The sequence below is a fragment of the Pocillopora verrucosa genome, chromosome 4 (assembly GCF_036669915.1).
Source record: "Pocillopora verrucosa isolate sample1 chromosome 4, ASM3666991v2, whole genome shotgun sequence".
Taxonomy (NCBI): Eukaryota; Metazoa; Cnidaria; class Anthozoa; order Scleractinia; family Pocilloporidae; genus Pocillopora; species Pocillopora verrucosa.
The window spans coordinates 22,374,718-22,395,949 of record NC_089315.1 but is presented as its reverse complement, the minus strand read 5'-3'; the positions used below and the strand labels follow the sequence as shown (position 1 = coordinate 22,395,949).

The 21,232-nt window shown below is 37.9% G+C and overlaps 1 protein-coding gene across 1 annotated transcript; it reads left to right on the top strand.

Annotated features, from left to right (window-relative positions):
* The first annotated feature begins 1,646 nt into the window (after positions 1-1,646).
* LOC131784631 (polycystin-1-like protein 2) lies at positions 1,647-19,643 on the top strand. Its single transcript, XM_066165390.1, has 13 exons — positions 1,647-1,778; positions 7,782-8,222; positions 8,418-8,664; positions 10,855-11,455; positions 11,602-11,814; positions 12,281-12,406; positions 12,519-12,839; positions 13,216-13,455; positions 14,020-14,703; positions 14,906-15,142; positions 15,705-17,036; positions 17,496-17,661; positions 18,127-19,643. The coding sequence occupies exons 1-13, from the start codon at positions 1,772-1,774 to the stop codon at positions 19,641-19,643; spliced, it is 6,132 nt and encodes a 2,043-aa protein (XP_066021487.1). The 5' UTR covers positions 1,647-1,771.
* The last annotated feature ends 1,589 nt before the right edge of the window (positions 19,644-21,232 follow it).

The following is a 21,232-nucleotide window of genomic DNA, read 5'->3' as shown; positions in this document are numbered from 1 at the left end:
ATCATAGGTTGTAAGTTAAATTCTTCAGCCAATAGAAAAAACACAGAAGAGAAAAAGGGTGAGGAAAGATCTCACCCACTTACATGCATAACCAGAACACTGCTAAGATGTAGCAAAGGAAAATACAGTATTGGGTGGGATGTTTGCATGTACTATTTATAGTTCCATCTTTTAGGATTTGGGTGGATTTTCTGCCAATTCCTTCTTTAAGGGTTTTGTTTGGTTTTCTGCCATTCCATTTTTTAGTATTTGGGGTAATTTTAATTCTATTTAAGGATTTTGGGTAATTTCCACTACTGTCATCAGTCATTCCACTGTTGTGGTTTTTAAGGTGGCCCGTTTTGATGGCCAGAGGGTAGTGGGATTATGATTGATACCCATAAAATGTGATTATTTTCAAAGAATTTCTAGCCAGAATATTTATGTGAGTCCTTTAAGACATTGATAAGGTCTTAATGTGCTTGTGATTGTTGTAATTTAAATTAAATATTGTGCCAAAACCTATCAAAGGTAAAATAATTTACTTATGAAAAGCAGCATTGGTGATATTACATTATGGTTGCCACAGGTCAGAAATAAGTCAGGGAAAATTAATTTTCTTTAAGATTAGGGATTTTCACTGTGAGTTGGAAAAGTTACATCTTTGAAAGAAGTCAATTGAAAAGTGAAATTTCAAGTTAAATAGGATATGATTTTAGAGCATTATTTTGATTTGATGGCCCTCGATCTTCATGATAAAGGACAGTAAGACTTTCCTATTTTTGTAACATATAAGCATAAATTCAATTGATGTAATAATGAAATTATACTTTTTCCTTCTATTTCATTGTTTTCTAACATTTTAAATTCTTTGGTACATTTAATAGACCTGAAATGTGTTGAATTGGTAGATTTTAGTTTCATGAAATTGAAACAGTATATATATGTAAGCTTGGATGTTGGCTTTCCCAGAAAAGCGGTCATTCTTTTTCCATGTCACTTAAAGGAACTAAAAGATCAATTTGTACACTGCAATTGACTTAAAGAAAGCAGAAAGTTATTGATGAGGATTCATTTGTGAAATTCGGTTGGTCAGGAGATTTGAAAATCCTATAACTGTGACAACCATGCATGTTGATTATATCAAGGCCCACACATCTAGTCAGTATATTGTAGTACTTGTCTTTATCCTTCTCAAATGCAAGGCAAGTGTTGTAAAAATTACAACTTATAAATTAAAGGTTTAAGCTCAATCTAGTCAAACCAACTTTTTGTCTTATAAAGTGCTATTACTCTGCTTGTGGCCCTACAATAACACACTGGGCTTTTTGCTTTCTGAAATTTTAAAATGCAAAAAATTCCAATGGTTTCGTAAGAGGCAAAAGTTACCAGACCAATAAATGGCACAATTAACAAATTCTTGACAAACTCTTTTACAGAAAACTTGCTATTCCTTGTGAGTGGCAAGTCCACACTCTTGTGCTTGACAAACAGCAAAGCAAAAGAATTCCTAAGGGGAGACTTGGGAGTGACATACGCATCTAGCCTCACTGTGTTCAAAGGTTTGGCAGCCAAGAACATGAGTGAGCAAGCTATTATAATGCTGATATTATTTTATGGATTTACTTCCTGTTGATAGGTTATCTCACACTGTTGCTTTACAGGCGATCCTTGTGAATCTAATCCCTGTCTAAATGGGGGATCATGCAGAATTAATGCACACAACCAGTCTTTCATTTCATTTCTCTGTGAATGTGCCACAAATTTTACTGGTGAATCTTGTGATGTCTACATGAGTGGTATGTACAGTGTAAATTAAAGTTTCCAATTTGTTAGTTTAATATTGATATGAAGCACAAAATTGGAAATCCCTAAACAGACATTCTTGAACTATATACTATAAGGGGTTAAGATGACTTGTTTAAAAAACTTTTATTTAGTTAATTAAAACTAACTAGATGGAGGGTGTTTGGAGGCTAGGAGCTGGGGGTAGGTTAGTGTCCTGTTTAGGTCATTTTAGAAAAAAAATTGTGTGAAAAACACTTTATTCTAACATGTTAGTTTCCTTCCACCCTGCATTCGTTATATAAGAACATGTAATCATATAAGAGCATGGTTACATGCAAATTGTCAAGAAATCTGGCAAAGTACATTCAGGGGACTGCTTATGAATTGGCACCCTATCCAGGAGGCCAGTACTATAGCACTTAACTTTAAGTTGATTGATGTAAAGGAACAGTAACACCAGAAAGAGGGAATTCTCCTCCGTTCTTTGTCTATGCATGCTCCTATCTTCTTTACCATCATTTACTGGTTCAATCAGTGATAATTTCCCTATATGTTTCATAAGTTTTACAATTTAGTTCTGAACCAGTTCTTGAATATACTCTATTCATGAGCCCAGGGAGAAATTGAGCTAAACAATAATACTTATGGCTGCTTTAATTACTTTATTGGTGTGTGAATTTTTTTGTTGCAATAATTGCTTGATGAGCATTGCTTCTATATTTCATTAAATAACTTCCATCTCTGGGTACTGATCTAGCCACAAAAATCTTGGAGTGAAAAGTTTTTAGTATTTCAAGTTCTTTTTTAATTTGGTAATTGGTCACTCTAAATCAATTTATAATATAAAGCGCGCTTTCATTGATTGAAAGAGTGTGCTCTATGAGAGTATATAGCATAGAGCTGAGCTAGAGCTGTCACGTCCCTGCCAAACTGTACTAGGTCCGACCTTTTCTGGGACTTCCCTCTAGCTTTTTTTTTTTTTCGATTATTCAAAGTGAAATTTCGGAACTAGCGAGCCGGCAAGTAGCAACAGAAGAACCAAACAAAGGTTTGTAAACATGCTAGGCGCTGTAATTTACGTTATTAAAACGTGAGTAGAGACGAAAATCCTCAAAGAGAAAACGAAGTGGACAGACCAAGTTTTAAAGGTTTTCATACTCAGTTGGATTGCAGGCCCCTTGCGAAATGGCTTTTGGAATTCCTAGGAATTCCTAGGAATAAAGGTGTGAATTTTCACGGTAAATTCGGACTGGGAATTCCTAGGAATTCCTAGGAATTCCCAACCATAACAACTCTGGTTCTAAAAACCTAGAAATTCCTAGAAATTCCCAGAAATTCCCAGAAATTCCCAGAAATTCCAAGTTTATAGCCAACAGGACTTGGAATTCCTAGGAATTCCTAGGAATTCCTAGGAATTCCAACTCAGAGAACCAATGACTTTCCCTGAAAAGCTGTAAATCTAAAAAATTTCTAGGAATTTCTGGGAATTTCTGGGAATTTCTGGGAATTTTTGGGAATTTTTGGGAATGTTTAAGAATTACTGGGAATTTTAAGCAAAAATTTGAGGCTAATGATATAAAATAAATACTTTAAATTAAAAAAAACCCAGCTAAAATTCAAGCATTCAATGAAATTTATTTAGAAGCTTAATTAAGGCTTACATGTAAAATATTTTTGATTAAATAACATCAATGTGTGGTAATATTAGGATGGGATTTGATTTATTTTTCTTTTCTTGAAAACTTCATACGGATTAATCCTCAATTACAGCTATTCATATAAAATAGTTCTAATCAATCATTAAATTTGGTTTGACACAAATTGTGAATAAAATCTGTTGATTCTTTTCCATAAAATACAATATCTTAAGTTATATTTGAAAACCAAGCACTCTTGGGAGTGAAGGGGCTAATTACAGACAAATAAAATTGATTTTTTGATTAAAATCTTGTTGTAACTGTAACAATATATTAGAATGAAGTTATCCTAAACTGCAAACTTAGCTGCTGTTTGTACTGTTTGTATTTTTTTTCCTGGGCTCACAATGAGTTGGCCTTGAATGAGGTTGTCAACAAGAACCTTGACCATTTTGTATCTGGATTCCTTGACATCTGAATTTGAAAAAAATAATATATTAAAATATGTATATTTAAAGCTCAGACCAGGCTTTTAAGATGGCTATGAGGAAAAGGGCATTCATTGGATTCTCAAATTGAGAAATCTCTGTTATATTGAGTGACTTTTATATTGGAGTTAGTACATCTCTCTCATGGATTTTACTAAAAAAGGGCTGAATACATTATTTTGTTTTTACCAAGGAGGGCTTCTTTATGTACTAAGGTTTGTTTAATAACAGTTCCTATTATGAATCTTGAATGTTCCCAAACGTGACTAGAGGAATCTTGAAACCTTACTGATAGGTTTATTTCATTGTAAAGCATAAGCTTAAGAAACTGCGGCATGCAAGTGACCGATTCGATTCTCAGAATTATTCTAGTTTCAGTTGCGCCGAGCGTTACGTAAGCTTAATTCAACCCGCTACATCTATTCTTTTATAAGATTTTGATCACGTAACGAATATCGCAATTTTTACTCACCACAAACTTTCAAAATCGTAGCTTTACAGATGGCCACTCGACCCTTGTTTGTACCAGTCAATATGTCAACTGTTGTCCCTTCTTTTAACTCCACGGCGCCAACGACTTTCTTTTCTTTTACAACACTCACGCTATTCTCGTTTTCCCATTGAACCACAATAAAAGCTATCTTTAGAAATGTTATATTAAGCAAAACAGTTGACAAAAAGCGGTCAACCGATCCAAAGTACATTCAAAGATGAGCGCCAAATGGAGTCTTCTTTGTTTCCGATCACGGGCATGATCACGTGGATCTTTTAGGACTTGTAATTGGCTAGCAAAGTGAATCCGCTGGCTTGCCGATTGCAGTGTTAAGAGAAGCGCCTAACTTTATTCTGACTTCTCCGACCGGTTCTCTGCTTCTAGAAGATGGATAGCTTGGTGATACAAATAAAGATGTGAGCTCACTCTATGTAGAAATAATCGAAAAGAATCGATCGTATTACAAATGCACGATTTGTGGCCGAAAGTTGTCGAGGAAACAAAGACTCGAAACTCACTTGAGTTGTGTTAATGGCCAAGGTGAGAAATAACACAAGCCAATCACAGTTTTGAATGCGACTACAAATCGTCTTTTACCCTCATACTTATAAAAGAAGGATACCACATTCGGAAGTATAAGAGATACATAGATGATCCCAGTGTACCAGTACCTAAATCTACAAAGCTTGACCGTAGCAAGCGTTCAGCAACACGTTCCAACACCGCCATCTCGATTCCTCAGTCAGTCGTTTCCAATGAACTTAAAGCAGTATTGACCACAGAGTAGAGTGCGTCTTACAAAGGAGAAACATTTGTACAAGAGACAGGAGTAGCTATATGCAATTACAGAGGTGCGTTGGAACTCTGGTCCACAAATAGTTATGCACTGCCCGAAGTATAAAACAATCTTGTTGATAACTGACAGACAGAGAAGAACAACAAGTAAACTTAAGAGCTGTTATTATTGAAGTGTGACTATCACTTTTCATTTTTATATAAAGAAGGACTTGTAATTTGCACCAAAAATAAAAAAGATGTAATATTTTTTTGGGAGATCTAGTGATTGGGACATTTAAGAAATTAAGTTATGAAAGGAAACTTGGTTGGTACTTCTCACTACTAACAAGTCTTGTTGACAAATATTTTCAGATCAGAGTTTCAAATAAAGTAAATTGAAGACGTCATATAAAAGGTGTTTTTCCTCTAAGGGAACATTGACTACCTTTGTCTTGTCTGCATGCCCAAATGTTTGCAAAGCGTGTGGATGATCCACAAGTATTGGAACATATACAAAACATTTTTGTAAGAGTTCCAATACTTGTGGATCATCCACACACTTTGCAAACATTTGGCATGCAGACAGGACAGAGGTAGTCAATGTTCCCCTTTTCTTACAAAAATGTTTTGTAAGAATAAAAACAGCAAAACAAATTACAGCAATTAGTCATGAAAATAGAGCAAAAAACTGAAAAAAAAAAGCAGCAACAACAATCATGAAAAAAGAAAGATTAATTAGGTGTTGAATTTGTTTGTCTAAGGCATGAAATTTCTACTAAAAGTATTGTCAACAAAAAGTCTCTGACAGCGTTTGAGGCAACTGAGCTTGACTGTTCCAAGGTTTTCTAACAAAGGCAACCAGTAATGTAGGTTAGGGAAGTAAGATAACAATGTAATTATTGTTAATTATTGTGGAAGTTGGCAATTTCCATTTAACATAACTGACAGCTGGTTCATGAGAAAATCCATATTAATGTCAAGATTTACTAAAACTTAGTTTGAGTAATAAATTTCATGATCTTTAAGTTATAAACATGTACATGTATGTATATCTCTTGGTAAGTTTTGTATAGCATACCTTTTATTGAGCCAAAGTTTTAAGCCTCTGAAATTACTCTTTTTCTTAAAACCTTCACATTCAAGGTATTGAGAATTTCTTAGAATTTATGTGGACCTCAGGGTAATAAAATTGCCTCAAATAAAGCTGAGAATTCCTAGGAATTAAATCAGAGTTAATTTGCATAGTTGGGAATTTTTGAGAATTCCTAGGAATTCCTAGGAATTGCTAGGAATTTTTAGAAATTCCTAGGAATTCCCAGAAATTCCCAGAAAACTGGGAATTCGGTTTGCAAGGGTCATTTGCATAATTGGGAATTTTTGAGAATTCCTAGGAATTCCTAGGAATTCCTAGGAATTCCCAGAAAACTGGGAATTCAGTTCGCAAGGGCCTTACATGTACGGTAATTAAGATCAAACACAGCTAACGCTGATTTAAAGTATATAAAGTTTTGTGTTCAAAAATAGGAATGATGAAAAATATAACCAAACTGGCATAACTGTGAAAATTCATACTAATCATGACGGTGTCAGAGCGACTGCGATCATGCTGAGGTCTATCGCGGCTAGCTCATCAAGGGGATCTCCGGTCATCGCAGTGAAGCAAGCCTCAGAAAATACATCGGCCCCCCTTCGATTGAGAAAATAAGAGCTTGCTCTGATATCCTGTCAGTCACTGCAGCCAAGTTTTACGGCGCTGTCATCCCGAGCGATCTTCTTGTTCCGGTGAATTCGGCTGTCGTTCATTCATAAAACACTTGCCTGCTTTGAACAGTTTGATTTCTACTTGTCATGTGGAAAAAACTTGTGTGTTTTTATGAGCTACAATTCGGCTGAAGTTCACTGAACATTTCAATTTCAGATTCTGTATAAGAGACTAAAAAAACTTCAGGCAAAATTGTCAAATTCGACCTGCCGAACTGTAAACTATCGCAGAGTGTGAACTTTGATGGTTTTTCTTAACTACGTCTCGTGTTTCTCCCTATGCTTCTTTCGTGCTCTAGCCGCTTCCTGCGTGCTTTATAACATTATAGAGCACAGTCAAGGCTTCTCTATTTGTTAATTAAAGAAATGATTTTGTGACTAAAATTAGCACTAGCTACAATAAGACACATTCTGACTAAAGGAATACAATTCATACTGAAATGATGCACAACAAAGAGTACTGCTCTCTTTTTGAAAAAGAATCGAAAAAAATTTCAACTTAGAAATCCCATATTAGTTTAATTTTTGGAGATTTTGCTACTTGTTTTTAGATGTATTAATGCTTAGTTTTTGAAGTTTAATCCTATACGGTGTGAGGTACTGGTAAGGAACACAGTGAAAGCAAGATTAATGTAAATTGCTGAGAGTAATGTCTGTGACGAGCTTCCAGCTACCATACATTTTATTTCGCATTGATGGAATCTGATATCATAAAAAGTCAATATTATTCATAGTAACTGCCTTTTAAGTAGATAATGTGTACTGATATTATTGTAATGGGAAGTTTTCTTCTGAAATAATCTAGATATTCCTCCCCCACCCACTAAATTTTTACTGTTTTTTCCTCTTTTTAACCAGACGTTCCATGTTACAGCCCACATGTAAGCTTGCCTAATGTCTCACCAAATGTACCACCAGACTTCGGCATTGATAGATCAAGACACTTGGTAATCCAGTCTGAGGTAAAGGTTAATTGTGAGTTGTCCCACCGAACAATATTCCTCTGGCATGTTTATCAGCTGGATGAAGAGGATACCCCATTACTTTCAAGAAATAGCTCCTCAGAATTGCAGATCACACCACGCTTGTTGCCAGTTGGTGTTTATTTGGTTCAACTCACGGTCAGCATGATAGGAACACCAGTGTTTGGGGTCAGTCAGGGTTATTTCAAGGTGGTGAGTAGCCCTTTAGTTGCATCCATCGCTGGAGGAAGCAAGGTGGTCAGAGGACTGGAAAGAACATTAGTTTTTGATGCATCCCTGTCATTTGATCCTGATGAGGTGAATCGAAAATTTTCAGGTTAGCAAGCACATACATTTCAAATTTTTGGCAAAATTTTATGAGTGGTGAGAAAGAAAATTTAGATGGGGCTCAGTATAATTCCTGTGGGCCCTTTTTTCAGGAAGGATAGAAATAACTGAAAGACTGGCTGATACTATTTGTATGATTTAACCCATACTACCGGTATATCGCATGTATGTTGTGCTACTCTAGGCCTCAATTTTACATGGATGTGCAGTGAAGAGTCACAGCTAGATCTCAATAATTCAGATGAAGCAGGATGTTACCATAAAGCTGGTGATAAGGAATCTGTTGGACATGAACTTACAATGAACAACAGTCTTATGGCAGAAAACACCTCATACTTCATAACAGTTTTGGTTACAAAGGATAAAAGGCAAGCTGAGTTCACTCAAGAAGTGTTTATCGTGCCTGGTGACCCACCGGAAGTGCAAATCAGGTATGTGAAACTTAAGAAGCTAGGGGCTTGAACTTTTCCTTTGCTTTGCCGTCTTCACAAAACACACTAAGATTATAAGAACTAATTACAATAACTTCAAACGATCGTACAACCTTAAACATACCAGGGATCATTTTCTATTGGCAGATTGTGGATTACCGTTATTGGCGGAATTAGCCCCTAATTGCTCCAATTGAGACATACCTGCAAGAATGCAAAAGTACTTACTTGCATGTCTGTACTTGTTTCATTGATAGCGCACATTCTAATCTAGTCAAACTAACATAGTCATGGAGAGGGTGCCATGAAGAGTCTAACCTTGAGAAAAGCTATCGTAATCATCCTTTGATGAGAATTTGTAATTACATGAAATTTCCTAAAATTTCGACCAAAACTTTTATTCATATGTGGCATGCGAGTCGAAAAATAAAACTGCTATGTGATCAGGGCAAAATCACACCAATATTTTGATTTCCTCATCGTCAAGAACGGTCAGAATCAACGCTTAATTAGAAAGCAACCGCCGTGTCAAGTAAGGGGCTCCTGGCTATGTTTTCTAATGCGTACTTGAGATCACTTTTGTTTTTTCTGAAAAACACATTGAAGTTTCTCATTTCCAACGGAGTTGAATCTAGAATATTTTAATTTCCTGTGACAGAAACTATAGTTGCTTATAAAATCATTGGTAAAAACAACCAGGTGCACGTTCTTAGCGCCCCAAGCCCTTACGCACTACTCGCTTAATCTCTTGCAAGGCTCTCGCTTGATAGCGAGAAGAGTATCACGCCTTTGGGCTGCTTTTTGAAAAACAACTACGGAAAACCCGTCGCTCATCGAGTAGTTCGAATGGTTCTGTCCGGTTGTTTGACTGCAAACACCGCAGAAATGGAGTAAAATATGCTGACACCTTCCTTAAGAGGTCCCTAGGGAGAATGAGCTAATTGTGGCCCATTCATCTTAAATCAGGTAGATAAACAAAAAATATGGATTTGTTTCGCAATACGCAGGGGAATGATTTTGCTGTTTCCCTGTTTGAAGAAATCCGCGGTTTCTTTGAGCTTCCATTTGAATCAAGAGGTGCCAAAATCCTGTTATTGTGTGCAGGACTGGAGGGGTCACTAGTAGGCGCCAAAATTTACTTTGTTTTCGTTTGGGTTTGTCTTCAAGAGATACCAAAATGACTGCAAATATATGAAAATCATATATATGTGAACTGCAGATAAAGCCAAGCCTACGTGTAGCCGTGCCTTCCCCCCTAAGGTGAAACGGAGGCACTTCCGTTTTTACCTAAGGGGGAGGGTACGGCTACACGTAGGCTAGATAAAGCCGGGCGTGAATATGAAAGCGATCTTCGCGGTAATGAACACTACTTGAGCAATAGTGAAAATAGGGCTGAAAAATTCGGGCCTGTACGGGATAGGTATTCACTGTACTTGTTTAATAGTTCGATGAAATACTGTGAAGCGTCACTTTACTTTCAAAAAAGTATTGAGCCATATCTAACCTGTCTATTGCATGTATAAAGACAAAGTAAGTCATTTTCCTTAAATCAAAATGGAATTGCAGGGTAAATTATAACTGAATAAGACATTCGGCGAAGCCGTCTCACGTTTTTTCCTAAAAGGAGAAGGAAATGTTGCGTACGAGGGAAAACAGCTTTAAGAACTGAAATGGGAACAGGAGGAGGGGGTGTACATCGTTGGAAACATTATTATGATTTGAAAATAATGTTAATTTCTGTTATAGAAATTATGATATTTTAAAGTAACCTGTGTAGAAAACGAGTCCTTGTTGCGAAAAACTCTAAGTTTCTTAGGAAAGAAAATAAACTGTTTATTTCGGGATAAGTCGTGAAGTGTTAAATATTTTGGTACATAAGTATAGCAATCAAAATTTACGCCAAAAATAAATGCACAGAATAAACATGTTACTCGAATTACAGAACAAAGCAAAATGAGTTGAGCCTGTGGAGTACTTTGTACATCGGTTTCAGGGAACGTTTGTTTTTGTTACTTTTAACATATTTTCTCCAAAGCGAAATAAACTTGGAAAGAGTTGAAGTGGTCAAAGTAGAGAGGCGACCATTGTGTAGGTTCAACTGTAAATCTCATCTTAAACAAAGTGCAGAATTTGGTTTTGATAAGTTAAAGAGTAAATTTGTTTCATCTGCATTACCCAAATGATTTACAGGTGCGTTGAAAACTGCGATGCTAAACTCAATCCATCTGGGAGAATGGCTTTACAGGGCATGTGTACAGGTGCCTCATGTCATGGTAGCCTTCTCTTCAAGTGGACAGTTTCAAAACACTTGAAAATTTTTTCAAACAGCTCTCAGTGGTCTGAGATTTTGGAAATACAAGAACTGATAAGTACGCGAGCTTCATCAAAATCTCTTGTCACCAGGCCTGGAGTGCTAACACCCGATACCAGGTACAGGTTTATATTGACTGCACAACGATCAGGTGGATATCGCGGGTATTCCGAGTACCACGTGACCTCAAACAGTCCCCCTGTTGGAGGAGTATGCAATGTGAGCCAAATATCAGGAGTCGCTCTTATAACAGAGTTTACTTTTGCTTGTGATAATTGGCAGGATCCAGATCTTCAGTTGCAGTATGAATTTATTTACCTCACAAATAACAATCATCTAAATGTGGCATACAAAGGAGTAAAAACTAGTTTAGCAACCAAACTTCCTGCTGGAGTGAAGGAAAACAACTTTACTATCGACTTTCGGGTACGAGTGGTTGACATTTTGGGGGCATACACTGAAGTGAGGACTCCTGTGCAGGTATGAAATGTTAACGGCAAAGAAAAAACGTTGCACGTCAATCGCCTGCTTTTTCCATGATTTTTATTTCAGTTTATACAGTCTACCAAAGTAAGATGTCGCCCATGTTAGGTGTCTATAGATTGCCTTCTTCATTTCAATATTAGGTTTTAGAACCGAGCATTGAACAAGCAAAGCTTCTAGATATTGTCAAAAACCTCACAACTGGAGATGACAGTGAACTGAATTATCTGATTCAGTCGGGTGACGTGTCACGTGCTCTACAAATAACGACGGCAGCCATTTCAGTCATTCATATCATCGCGCATGAGAAACTGACGGAAAGTCAGGTCGACGAGTTGGCAGAGAAACGGAGCAAGGTAAATATTTTCTGCGATAAAATACGCCCAGTGAAACCTCTCCTGAAGAACCTCTTGAATTTCCTCTAGCAGGAAGTTCAACCATTAAAGTTTTCGGTTTTTTTTTTTTTTTGGAGTCCTGCTAGTCTTAGTAATGCACTGGTTTGGTTTTGCTGCGGAAAACACTTCACTCACACAGTAGCTTTCTCCACCTATACCGTTTGGAGATCAAGGTATTCGATAGTCTAATAGGCTTCAGGTTTTAAGGCTATGTCAGTCGATGTAATTGACTCGTGCAGAGATTTTACCTTACAATAGCAAAGCGTCTCTTCGTGACCATCCTTTGATGCATCTAACGAAGTGCTAAATTGTGCTCAAAGTTAGGATGGATGCAAATTGATGGCTGAAAGGAGGTCAAACCAATACTAAATTTCCAGTCTGGTTTGGGCACCTCAGTTCACCTCTACTCTTTTTGTAATTGTCATAGATAAAGTCAAGCATCATAGAACAGCTATCAGCTATCCCGGCAGAGACTGTTGTCAGAGTTCAGCAGGTGGCGAATGTAATTGCCTCCGCTTGTTCGGTCATAGACGAAGTTACCGTCGAAGCACAGGTAATGAAGTAACAAATTCAAGAAATGCTTTGGTATTATGTTAAGACCAAATTCTTAGCCAAAATCAAGAACAAATTGTTTGTAATTCTGATGCTTTGAAAATTTTTTTCAGAAATATGCAACGAATGCGCTTGGAAAGATGAGTTCAATATTGAAGGCGGAGAGTGCAACTGGGGAGAGATACGAATCGCTTTTTGATGGTGCAAAAAGTCTTGTGAATGGTCTCGGTGGCATGCTTAGGGTAGCAGCACAGGGAGCCAGAGTATACGATTTGGAATCACACGGGAATTTTCAAATCAAAGCCAGCTTCGTCGACGTAAATAAACGACTCTCACTCCAGAGCCGCAAGGTAACATTCACGCCAAGAAAGTCTTCTTTGCCTTATTCATTGGCCACAAGGACCAAAAGGGAAGCTAAGGACGCGCAGTTTCAGGTGAGGAACCGTTAAGAACTACGGGAAACTCGATCAGAATAATGTATGTAGAGAAGAGGTATATAAGACGCATTTAAGCCAGAAAATTTTTTCGTCTTTTCCGAGAGGAGTGCGAATCCGTAGCAGAATTTGCTTTGCTTGTCTTTACCTTATTGTCCGCATTTTTTTCTTGATTTTTTTCGGGGTGAAGAGTCTTATAACATTAAACCAAATTCCCTTTAGAAGAAGTACTCAAATCCTGGCTGATAATTTCTTGCTAACTATCTATCAATTAGGTCGGCACCTTACATTGCCACATAACAAAATTTAAAAAAGCTATTAAAAGTTCTAACTACTGGTGGTAACGACTACTGTTTAATTGACATTTGTGCTTCAGGCTCGAATCCATGTTGAAAGTATACTCCATTATTTGAGAGATGTCGGAAGCACTATCTTGTCCCGAACTCTCATTGGCGAGGAGCCGAAAGAGCTTCCAGCACAGGCTATGTCTCTGTTAGTGTTGCGAGAGGAACCCAAGTTGCTCGCTGGGATTGTTCTGTCAAACAAAGGAAACAGTTTTCAGCTTACTTCATTACCCTTCCAGTTGGACAATGATACCCACTTTGTAGATAGCCAGGTACGTATAAGAAATATTGAACTGCAGAGAGTACAACTTCATTGAAAATATTTCACCTCTATATATGTTGTAGAACGCGCCCTTACACCTCTTAGTAAAAGTTGAGAAGTCTTGTCTCGCGAAGGGATTGTTCATAGGGTCGTGTTCTGTTATACGAAGCTGCTTCGTTGTCACTGCTAAGTTATCATAATGATCTTTGCGAAAGGACAATACAATCAGATGCAGCATTTGGCAGTTTAATCAAAACTTGTACTTCTTTCTGCGCTCCGAACCCTTCTTTCTTTCAGAGTGGCCATCCGGCGACCTAAGATTATAATTTGGTCTTCAGAAAAGTGAAGACACTCTGCGCAAGATTTTATAACTTAGTGAACGGCTAAACACAGCTCTTGTCTTTTTAGAAAGCAGTATAGCGGATGTTATCTTGGCAAATTCTCAAAGCTTGATACTCAGGGAACTACGGAGAAGGAAGTCATGATTAAGACGACATTTTTCAAATTTGCTCCGAACCAGTTGTCAAAGCAGCCGTTTAAAACGCACCCCTATATTCTTTTATCTGCTTTACAGATGGTAACTGCGGAATTTACACCGTTCTCTTGGGATCCAACAGGGGAAAGAGTGACGACTGCTGTTTCAAGCCTCGAGGTTAGGAATAGCTCTGGGCATCTCATGAATACGACAGAACTGATGGCACCGATTTCTATAAGACTTCAGGGTCACCAGAACCTCACGAACACTGAACGGTCTCATTACGTTGGAGCCAACAGAACGGTTTTCTACAAGATAAATGTTACTCAATTAGGGATGGCCTTGATGCTAAAGATTCGTCTGGAAAACAGCAAGACAGAATTTCTGGTGACCGTTAAGTATGGAGAGCGGCCCTCTCAAAGAAATAGTGACTTTAATATAACGATACCTGACCTTTCATCTTGCGATAGGATGCCAGATGGGTACCTCAATTGCTCAGGCGATCCGTATATGGTGTTTTTTAACCAGGAATTTATCCAAAAGAAAGGTCTTGGATACTACCTCGTCGGACTAACAGCTATGCCACGAGTTTCTGCGAACTCTCGTATGAGGCGTTGCTCAAAGCGGTCTTGTGTGCAATACAAGGAACCGCCCACCGATGGTGCAAGTTACAGCGTACCTCAATACCGCAAAGGTGACGAAAATTATACCATTCAGATTATGCCAGCTGCCTGCTTGTTCTGGAAGGCGGAAATATCCCAGTGGACATCAGAGGGATGCAGGGTGAGATAAGAAAAGTTATGATAACCATAATTGTAAACTGCAAACTAAGCGACGTTATGTTGAATGTAGAACACGTTTTAAAATCGTTTATTACTGTCTTTGTATAGTTTTGTATTTGTTCAGTCTCACCTTCACGACAGAGCTTTAAACATACAATCATGCTTTATTGTTTCTGTGATTGATGTAAACTATGTACTTACAGGTAACCGATAAGACAAATCAAGATTCTATTCATTGCTCTTGTAATCACTTAAGTACTTTTGGAGGTCAGTTACTCGTGGCGCCCACTCCCATCGATTTTGATAAAGTTTTCACCGAATTAGCTGGTGTACCAGATAGTGGATACATAGCAGTTATGATAGCTATTAGCTGTGTGTTTGGGCTTTATTTGGTGCTGTTGATGTGGGCTCGAAAGAATGACAAACAAGATCTTATGAAGGTATGAACATAACGCCTAATCATTATCAATGTACCATGGACAAATATGCTCTACTGCTCTAAAGTTGATAATGAGATTGGTTCTTGCTTATTCGTCTTATAAATTTTTAGTGGTAAGAGTAAGCCCAGTGTTGACGCAAGAAAATCATCCACGTACAAATATTTTTTAAGTTTCGACCTGCAGTGTTTTTCCTTCTCTGAATTGTCTTTGAAGAAAAAGAGGTGCAAGTCTCAACTAAATACGAAGGCAAAAGAGCATGCGGAAACACAGAATACTGTGGAAATTCTACGCTAAGCTGTGATTTACTGATAGTTAAATTTAGCTGTTGTAAGAGAAGTTTAATAAACCCCTTGGACAGCTAATTCCTATAAAGAAACAATATTTCTGAAGTCAATTAGAAGCTGATCATGGACTTGCATTTTGCCCACCTGCACCTTTCAGAGTCGGTAGCATCTAAGCAATATCTTCTCTAGAACTCAATGTATTTCTTTTTTCTAACAGTTACAGTTTGTGTTCACCTTGAGCATAGTTTAAGGAGTTCTCCCATTTGTTCTTCCCACAGGTGGGCGAGAGTGCACTCGTTGGAATTCCTTCGCCTTTGTCTTACTTCGTCGAGATTCAAGTATCTACGGGTATTTGGCGCAACTCGGGCACTACTGCTAACGTTTTTATTGTACTAGAGGGAGAGTTAGGTGCCAGTCGACCGTTCCATTTAAAGCACGACTCTTGCATCTCTTTCGCAAGAGGCAGTAATATTTCCCTTATTCTTTCAATTCCTGACGACATTGGCCCCATAAGAACTGTCCGCGTGTGGCATGACAACTCGGGCACCAATCCATCGTGGTTTTTGAACCACATTAAGGTTTGCGATCTGTCTACAAAGAGGCACTGGAACTTTATGTGTTATGCGTGGCTGGCTGTTGACAAAGGTGAAGGATTGATAGACCGCATCCTTCATTCTACTTCTGCGACCGATAAAGGAATCGACTCTTCTGTATATGTGCAGAATAAAATTGCTGAAGAATTCAGTGACTCACATGTTTGGTTTTCTGTAGCAACAAGACCACCAAGGTATAGGTTTACTCGCGTCCAACGTTTATCTTGCTGTCTGGCACTACTGCTTACCTCAATGCTGGCAAGTGCTATGTTTTACCAGCACGGAGCAATGGTAGACGACACTCAAGGATCTCTCAGAATGGGTCGTTTTGATGTAAACCTTAAAGGATTCATTATTGGAGTTCAGAGCCTAATAGTCATTTTTCCTACCTATGTTTTGACTGTAGAACTTTTTGCCCATACTCGATCGTCAGATGAGAACAAACAAATGACTCTCAAAACTAACGCAGAAAAAGAATCTTTTTCTTTTCCACAGTGGTTTATTTTCATTCCTTGGCTCTTGTGTTTCCTCCTCTCGACTTGTGCGGCGGCTTTTGTTCTCTTCTACAGTCTACAGTGGGGTGCAGATACAAGTGAACAATGGCTAGCGTCGGTTGCAATATCAATTTTTGTGGACATATTTGTAGTAGAACCTATTCAAATCATCGTAACTGCCTTCATTCTGCCTAATATTTTTAAAGAAGAAACTGACAGATCTACGTGGATGCCTCGCTCTGTCGACCCCGAGGTTGATCTTAAAGATATTAAAGTTGGCGGGCTAGGAAATGATGAGGCCGACGAGGAAGAAGTTGAAATACCAAAGCCTCTAAGCAAGAAACAGCTACGTCGCGCAAGGAAAAGTCGAATAAGAGAGATACTAACATATTCGGCTTTTCGGAAAATAGGATCCTACATGCTTTACTTATTGATTCTTATGATTGTTTGCTACGGTGGGCGTAGCAAGCATGGGTACCTGATGACATCATCCATGAAGAATATATTTGGAGAGCTTGACACAGTAAGTGAATTGAGTAATCTTGTTGTCTCACAGCTGACTACATTGATACGAAAGGATGTAATAACACCGTAATGATGGCAGACTTGAGGGGGTTACAGTTTTTTTGTATACCAAAACATCGAAGAGGCGCCAAAGAAATGAATAACTACCAAAGCTATCGTAAAAAGAGACACGCCCTCGTTTACCATGTGTTTATTTTTCCTTTACTTTGCGATTTAACCACGAAATACCATCGGCCGTGTGGTCCTAACTCAGAAGGCATGTGATTAGTGCTCAGACAGCAAGGAGAATATCTTACAGGCAACGACTAATGTCAATGCACTTATTATTCAGTTTCAGTATTTCATATAATTTATAGTTATTTCTTTATTTATATATTCTTATGTTTAAATATTTTATATTTATGTTTTTTATTTGAACATTTATATACATTTTTATTTGTCCCGCCGAATCATGTAGATTTCAAATCACTTTAATACATGGGACTGGGTACGTGAAGTTTTGGTAAAAGGGCTTTTTGAGGATGGAAAATACTTCACACTGAATAGTTCCAGTCCTTACATTGGAGATGGCGACGCTGTTCTCGTTGGGATGCCTCGTTTAAGGCAGCTACGAGTCAAAGAAGGTATTTTTAAGAAATTGTATCAACGCAGACCAAACAAAAATGCTGCTGTGTTGTGTTGACTGCGTCGACGAGACCGATTTAATGGTCAGCTGTAAACGCTCTGTCAATATTCCACGAAGTAAATCCCAAGTTTTAAGTTGTGTGAAAACTCCCCTAAACCAACCTCTAAAGGGCAGCTCGCATAAAGGCTGAAGTATTGGAATGATAGTGGTGACAGAGACTAACCTAAGACTTACCCTTCGGGTGAGCCATCGTAAGATTTATGAATTTGATTTGATTAATTGCTTAGTAAATAAAAAGAAAGAAACAATTGCCTTTCATTAAGGTTACTTAAAACCTATGTACCCACTTTCTTTTGAGGCGGGAACAAAACTTCATTTATCATGATAGTTCCATAAAATAATGACACGATTCATGCACGGTATGTCCACTATCACAATGACTACACAAATTTTTCGCTCCCAGGTCCTTGTGACATCGGCATAGAGGAACTGACCACCCAATTCAATTCATGTGTGGTTTCATATACATTCAGTAATGAGGACAAAGCCAGCTTCCATGAAACGAGATGGCGTCTATTTTCCTCATCCAAGAATGAGTCACTCATTAGTCCTCATCGTGTCTGTCCAAGTGCTTGGCATTATTCGTCTGCCCAAGAAACATCAAGTCTACCTTTATGGGGAAAACTTCATCTGTTAAACTTTTATGGCGAAGGAGGTTACTTGGCTGAATTAGGCTATAACAAAACTACAGCACTGAAAGTCATCTCTGAACTCAACCTGTTTAACTGGACTGACAGGTTTACCAGTGCTATAATTTTTGAGTTCACGGTTTTTAACTCTCAAGTAAATTTGTTCAGCGTGATTTGGATCCTTACTGAATTTTCACCAAGTGGTCTCGTGGTCTCTAATCACGTGATTCATACTATGCACATATATGACATTGGCGGGGGCTACAGTGCTGTAACCATAACGTGCCAGTTGTTACTAGTGGCTTATATTATATACTTTTTTGTCACGGAAACTAGGAAAATGATTGCGGGAATTAGAATTTATTTCTCTCAGTTTCTAAACTGGGTTGAACTTACGCAGACTTTTGCAGTCATAGGCTTTCTCATTTCTCACATTATGAAAGAAACACAGCTCTTTGCTACCACAGCGAAACTCAGAGAAAATACTTTTCAGTTTATCAGTTTTGATAAAGGCATTCTTCTGCAAGATCTGGAAACGCTATTAGTATCGTTACTAATGTTTTTGAACACTTTGAAGTTGCTTTATTTGCTCAAATTGAATTCCCACGTCAGGCATTTATTTTATGTAATGAAAGTATCTACTCGGGAACTCGTTCAGTGTTCGGTTGTATTCGCTGTCTTCATGTTTGGATGTATTCATGTAGGATACATTCTGTTTGGGAGAGAACTTTACTCCTTTTCTTCGCCTTTCATCATTCTACAGTTTCTTCTAGTAGAAGGAGTCGTTGGTGGCGGTTTCAGCTACTTTTATGATTGCTGTACAGTCATTGGCCCAGCTTACTTTACGGCGATAAAAGTGGCAGTGAATCTTATATGCATCAACATTTTCGTTTGTATCCTTGTTTATAATTATGGCCGCATCAGGGAACTCTCTAGAGGGAAATTTGATCTTGGACATTTCATGTTTGTGAAAATAAAAGAACTACTGGGTTGCGGGGGCGACCGTCAGGGAGCGAATGAAGACATTTCTGAGCATGATCTACCAAGCACAGAGATCGAGGAGGATATTCTTCCTGAGGCAGCACAGATATTGGCGAGGCTGGATCGGATTAACCATCTTTTAAATGTTCATTACGCCGACGAATTTTGTGAAGACCTTGAACTATTTTCTATGTGGTTTGATCTTCGCATGCAAGCAAAGAAATCCAAGGATTTACAAGAAAATTGGGTCGATGCTCAAGAAAGTTTTGAAGCTGTTGTAGAAGATTGGGTGGATGCATATCAAGAATGAGATATTACCTCCTTGTGTTTGATGAGCAAGTGATAAAGGGCTCACCTAAAAGATCACTTACAGAAAAAGAAAACATTAAATTGACCTTGAAAGCTATTAAGGAGATATCAATATTACATTAACTTCGGAACAATTTCAGTCATTTTTCTTCCGTAACACATTGTCATTAAGGGCTACCTTCAAGGATACCCAAAATTAGATTTTACATCATCATTTTAATGGTTGCTTTAGCAGCATTATGTTTGTGATTGCGACAACCTCTTTGGGCCATCATCAATTAGACTTGATAAGCCGTCTTGCATTTAGTCACTTGCTCAGTTTCAGTTTTTGCGGCAATTAACTAATACCACTCTTATGTCATTTTTATGTGGTTATTCTTTTAAACATTCTTCAGCGAGTGGATAATTCTATTTACCAGATTTACCGCTACTTGTTATTTAAAGTTGTAGGTGTGCCTGTCCATTAATCCGTTGGATTGCATTAAATACGATAACTGGAAAGTAGTATTCATGCAACTTGTAATTGCTGCCTGATTGCGTTCATGAGATTTATTCACCTCACCTCACCGTTGATGCTTCTGTAAAAAAAAAAGGTGGTCTTTTATATGTCTTCTGGTGAAGCACCAACATGGCCGTCAGTCTGTTGTTTCGGTCAGTAACCAATATGGCCATCGTGACGTCGTGTGAAAACGATCTATAGTTCCTAGGTTATGACCGTGAAAATGATACCAAACTGGTGCGAAAAGGGAGAGGAATTCATACTTAAAGGAGCCATGTCACATCTTGGTTTTTTCTTCTTTTTTTTTTAATCAATAGTTCGACTTCATCTAAACAGGCGTTAATTTAACTTGTTAGAGTAATTAATTGCTTAGACAATCAAGCAATGTCGTACTTGCAGCAAATCAGCTCTGCTGCATAGACTCAGTCAGGTGAGGAGTCTAATGCGACACGGTCGTTGCAAGCATTTTAGTGTCAACCAAGAGTTGAAAAAAACCAATACGTCTGATAACTATGGGGGAGGAGGCCCTGAACTTCTGGCGCCCTAAACCGGATTCGCCACTGACCGTTTGAAGAAAAAGAGGAGAACAAAAAAGGCAATTAAAAATGTTATAAAAAGGAGAAGATTCTAATCCAGTGACTTCTTAAATGATTCTTCCATATAGAACTGCTCATCTTGTATTTCTCTTTTAAAAAAACTCGTTATCAGGCGAATAAGGGGCGCGCAAGAAAACGGTAATATTTTTCAATCATGGACCAGATAAAGAGTTACAATGGCCTTTGGGGCTTGAACGAGCACGGTGACCTATCTTTTTTATTTTATTTTTCGGAACACACACTGGTAGGGAACATTTAAGTAAAAAGTTTAAGAAAAATTTTGGATAATTTTTTATCTGAGGATTCACCTCAAGGGAGGAACAAGAAAGGGAACGCAATTTGACTAGACTTCCGTCGCTTAAAAGATAATTTCAAGCTTCTTTACCTTTAGACTCTCAGACATATGAAAAATGCCAAGCTAATAGACTTTGAGAGAAATGGGAAATTTCGAGATTCACAAAAGCTTACGAGATTTGAGATTGGATAAAAATATTG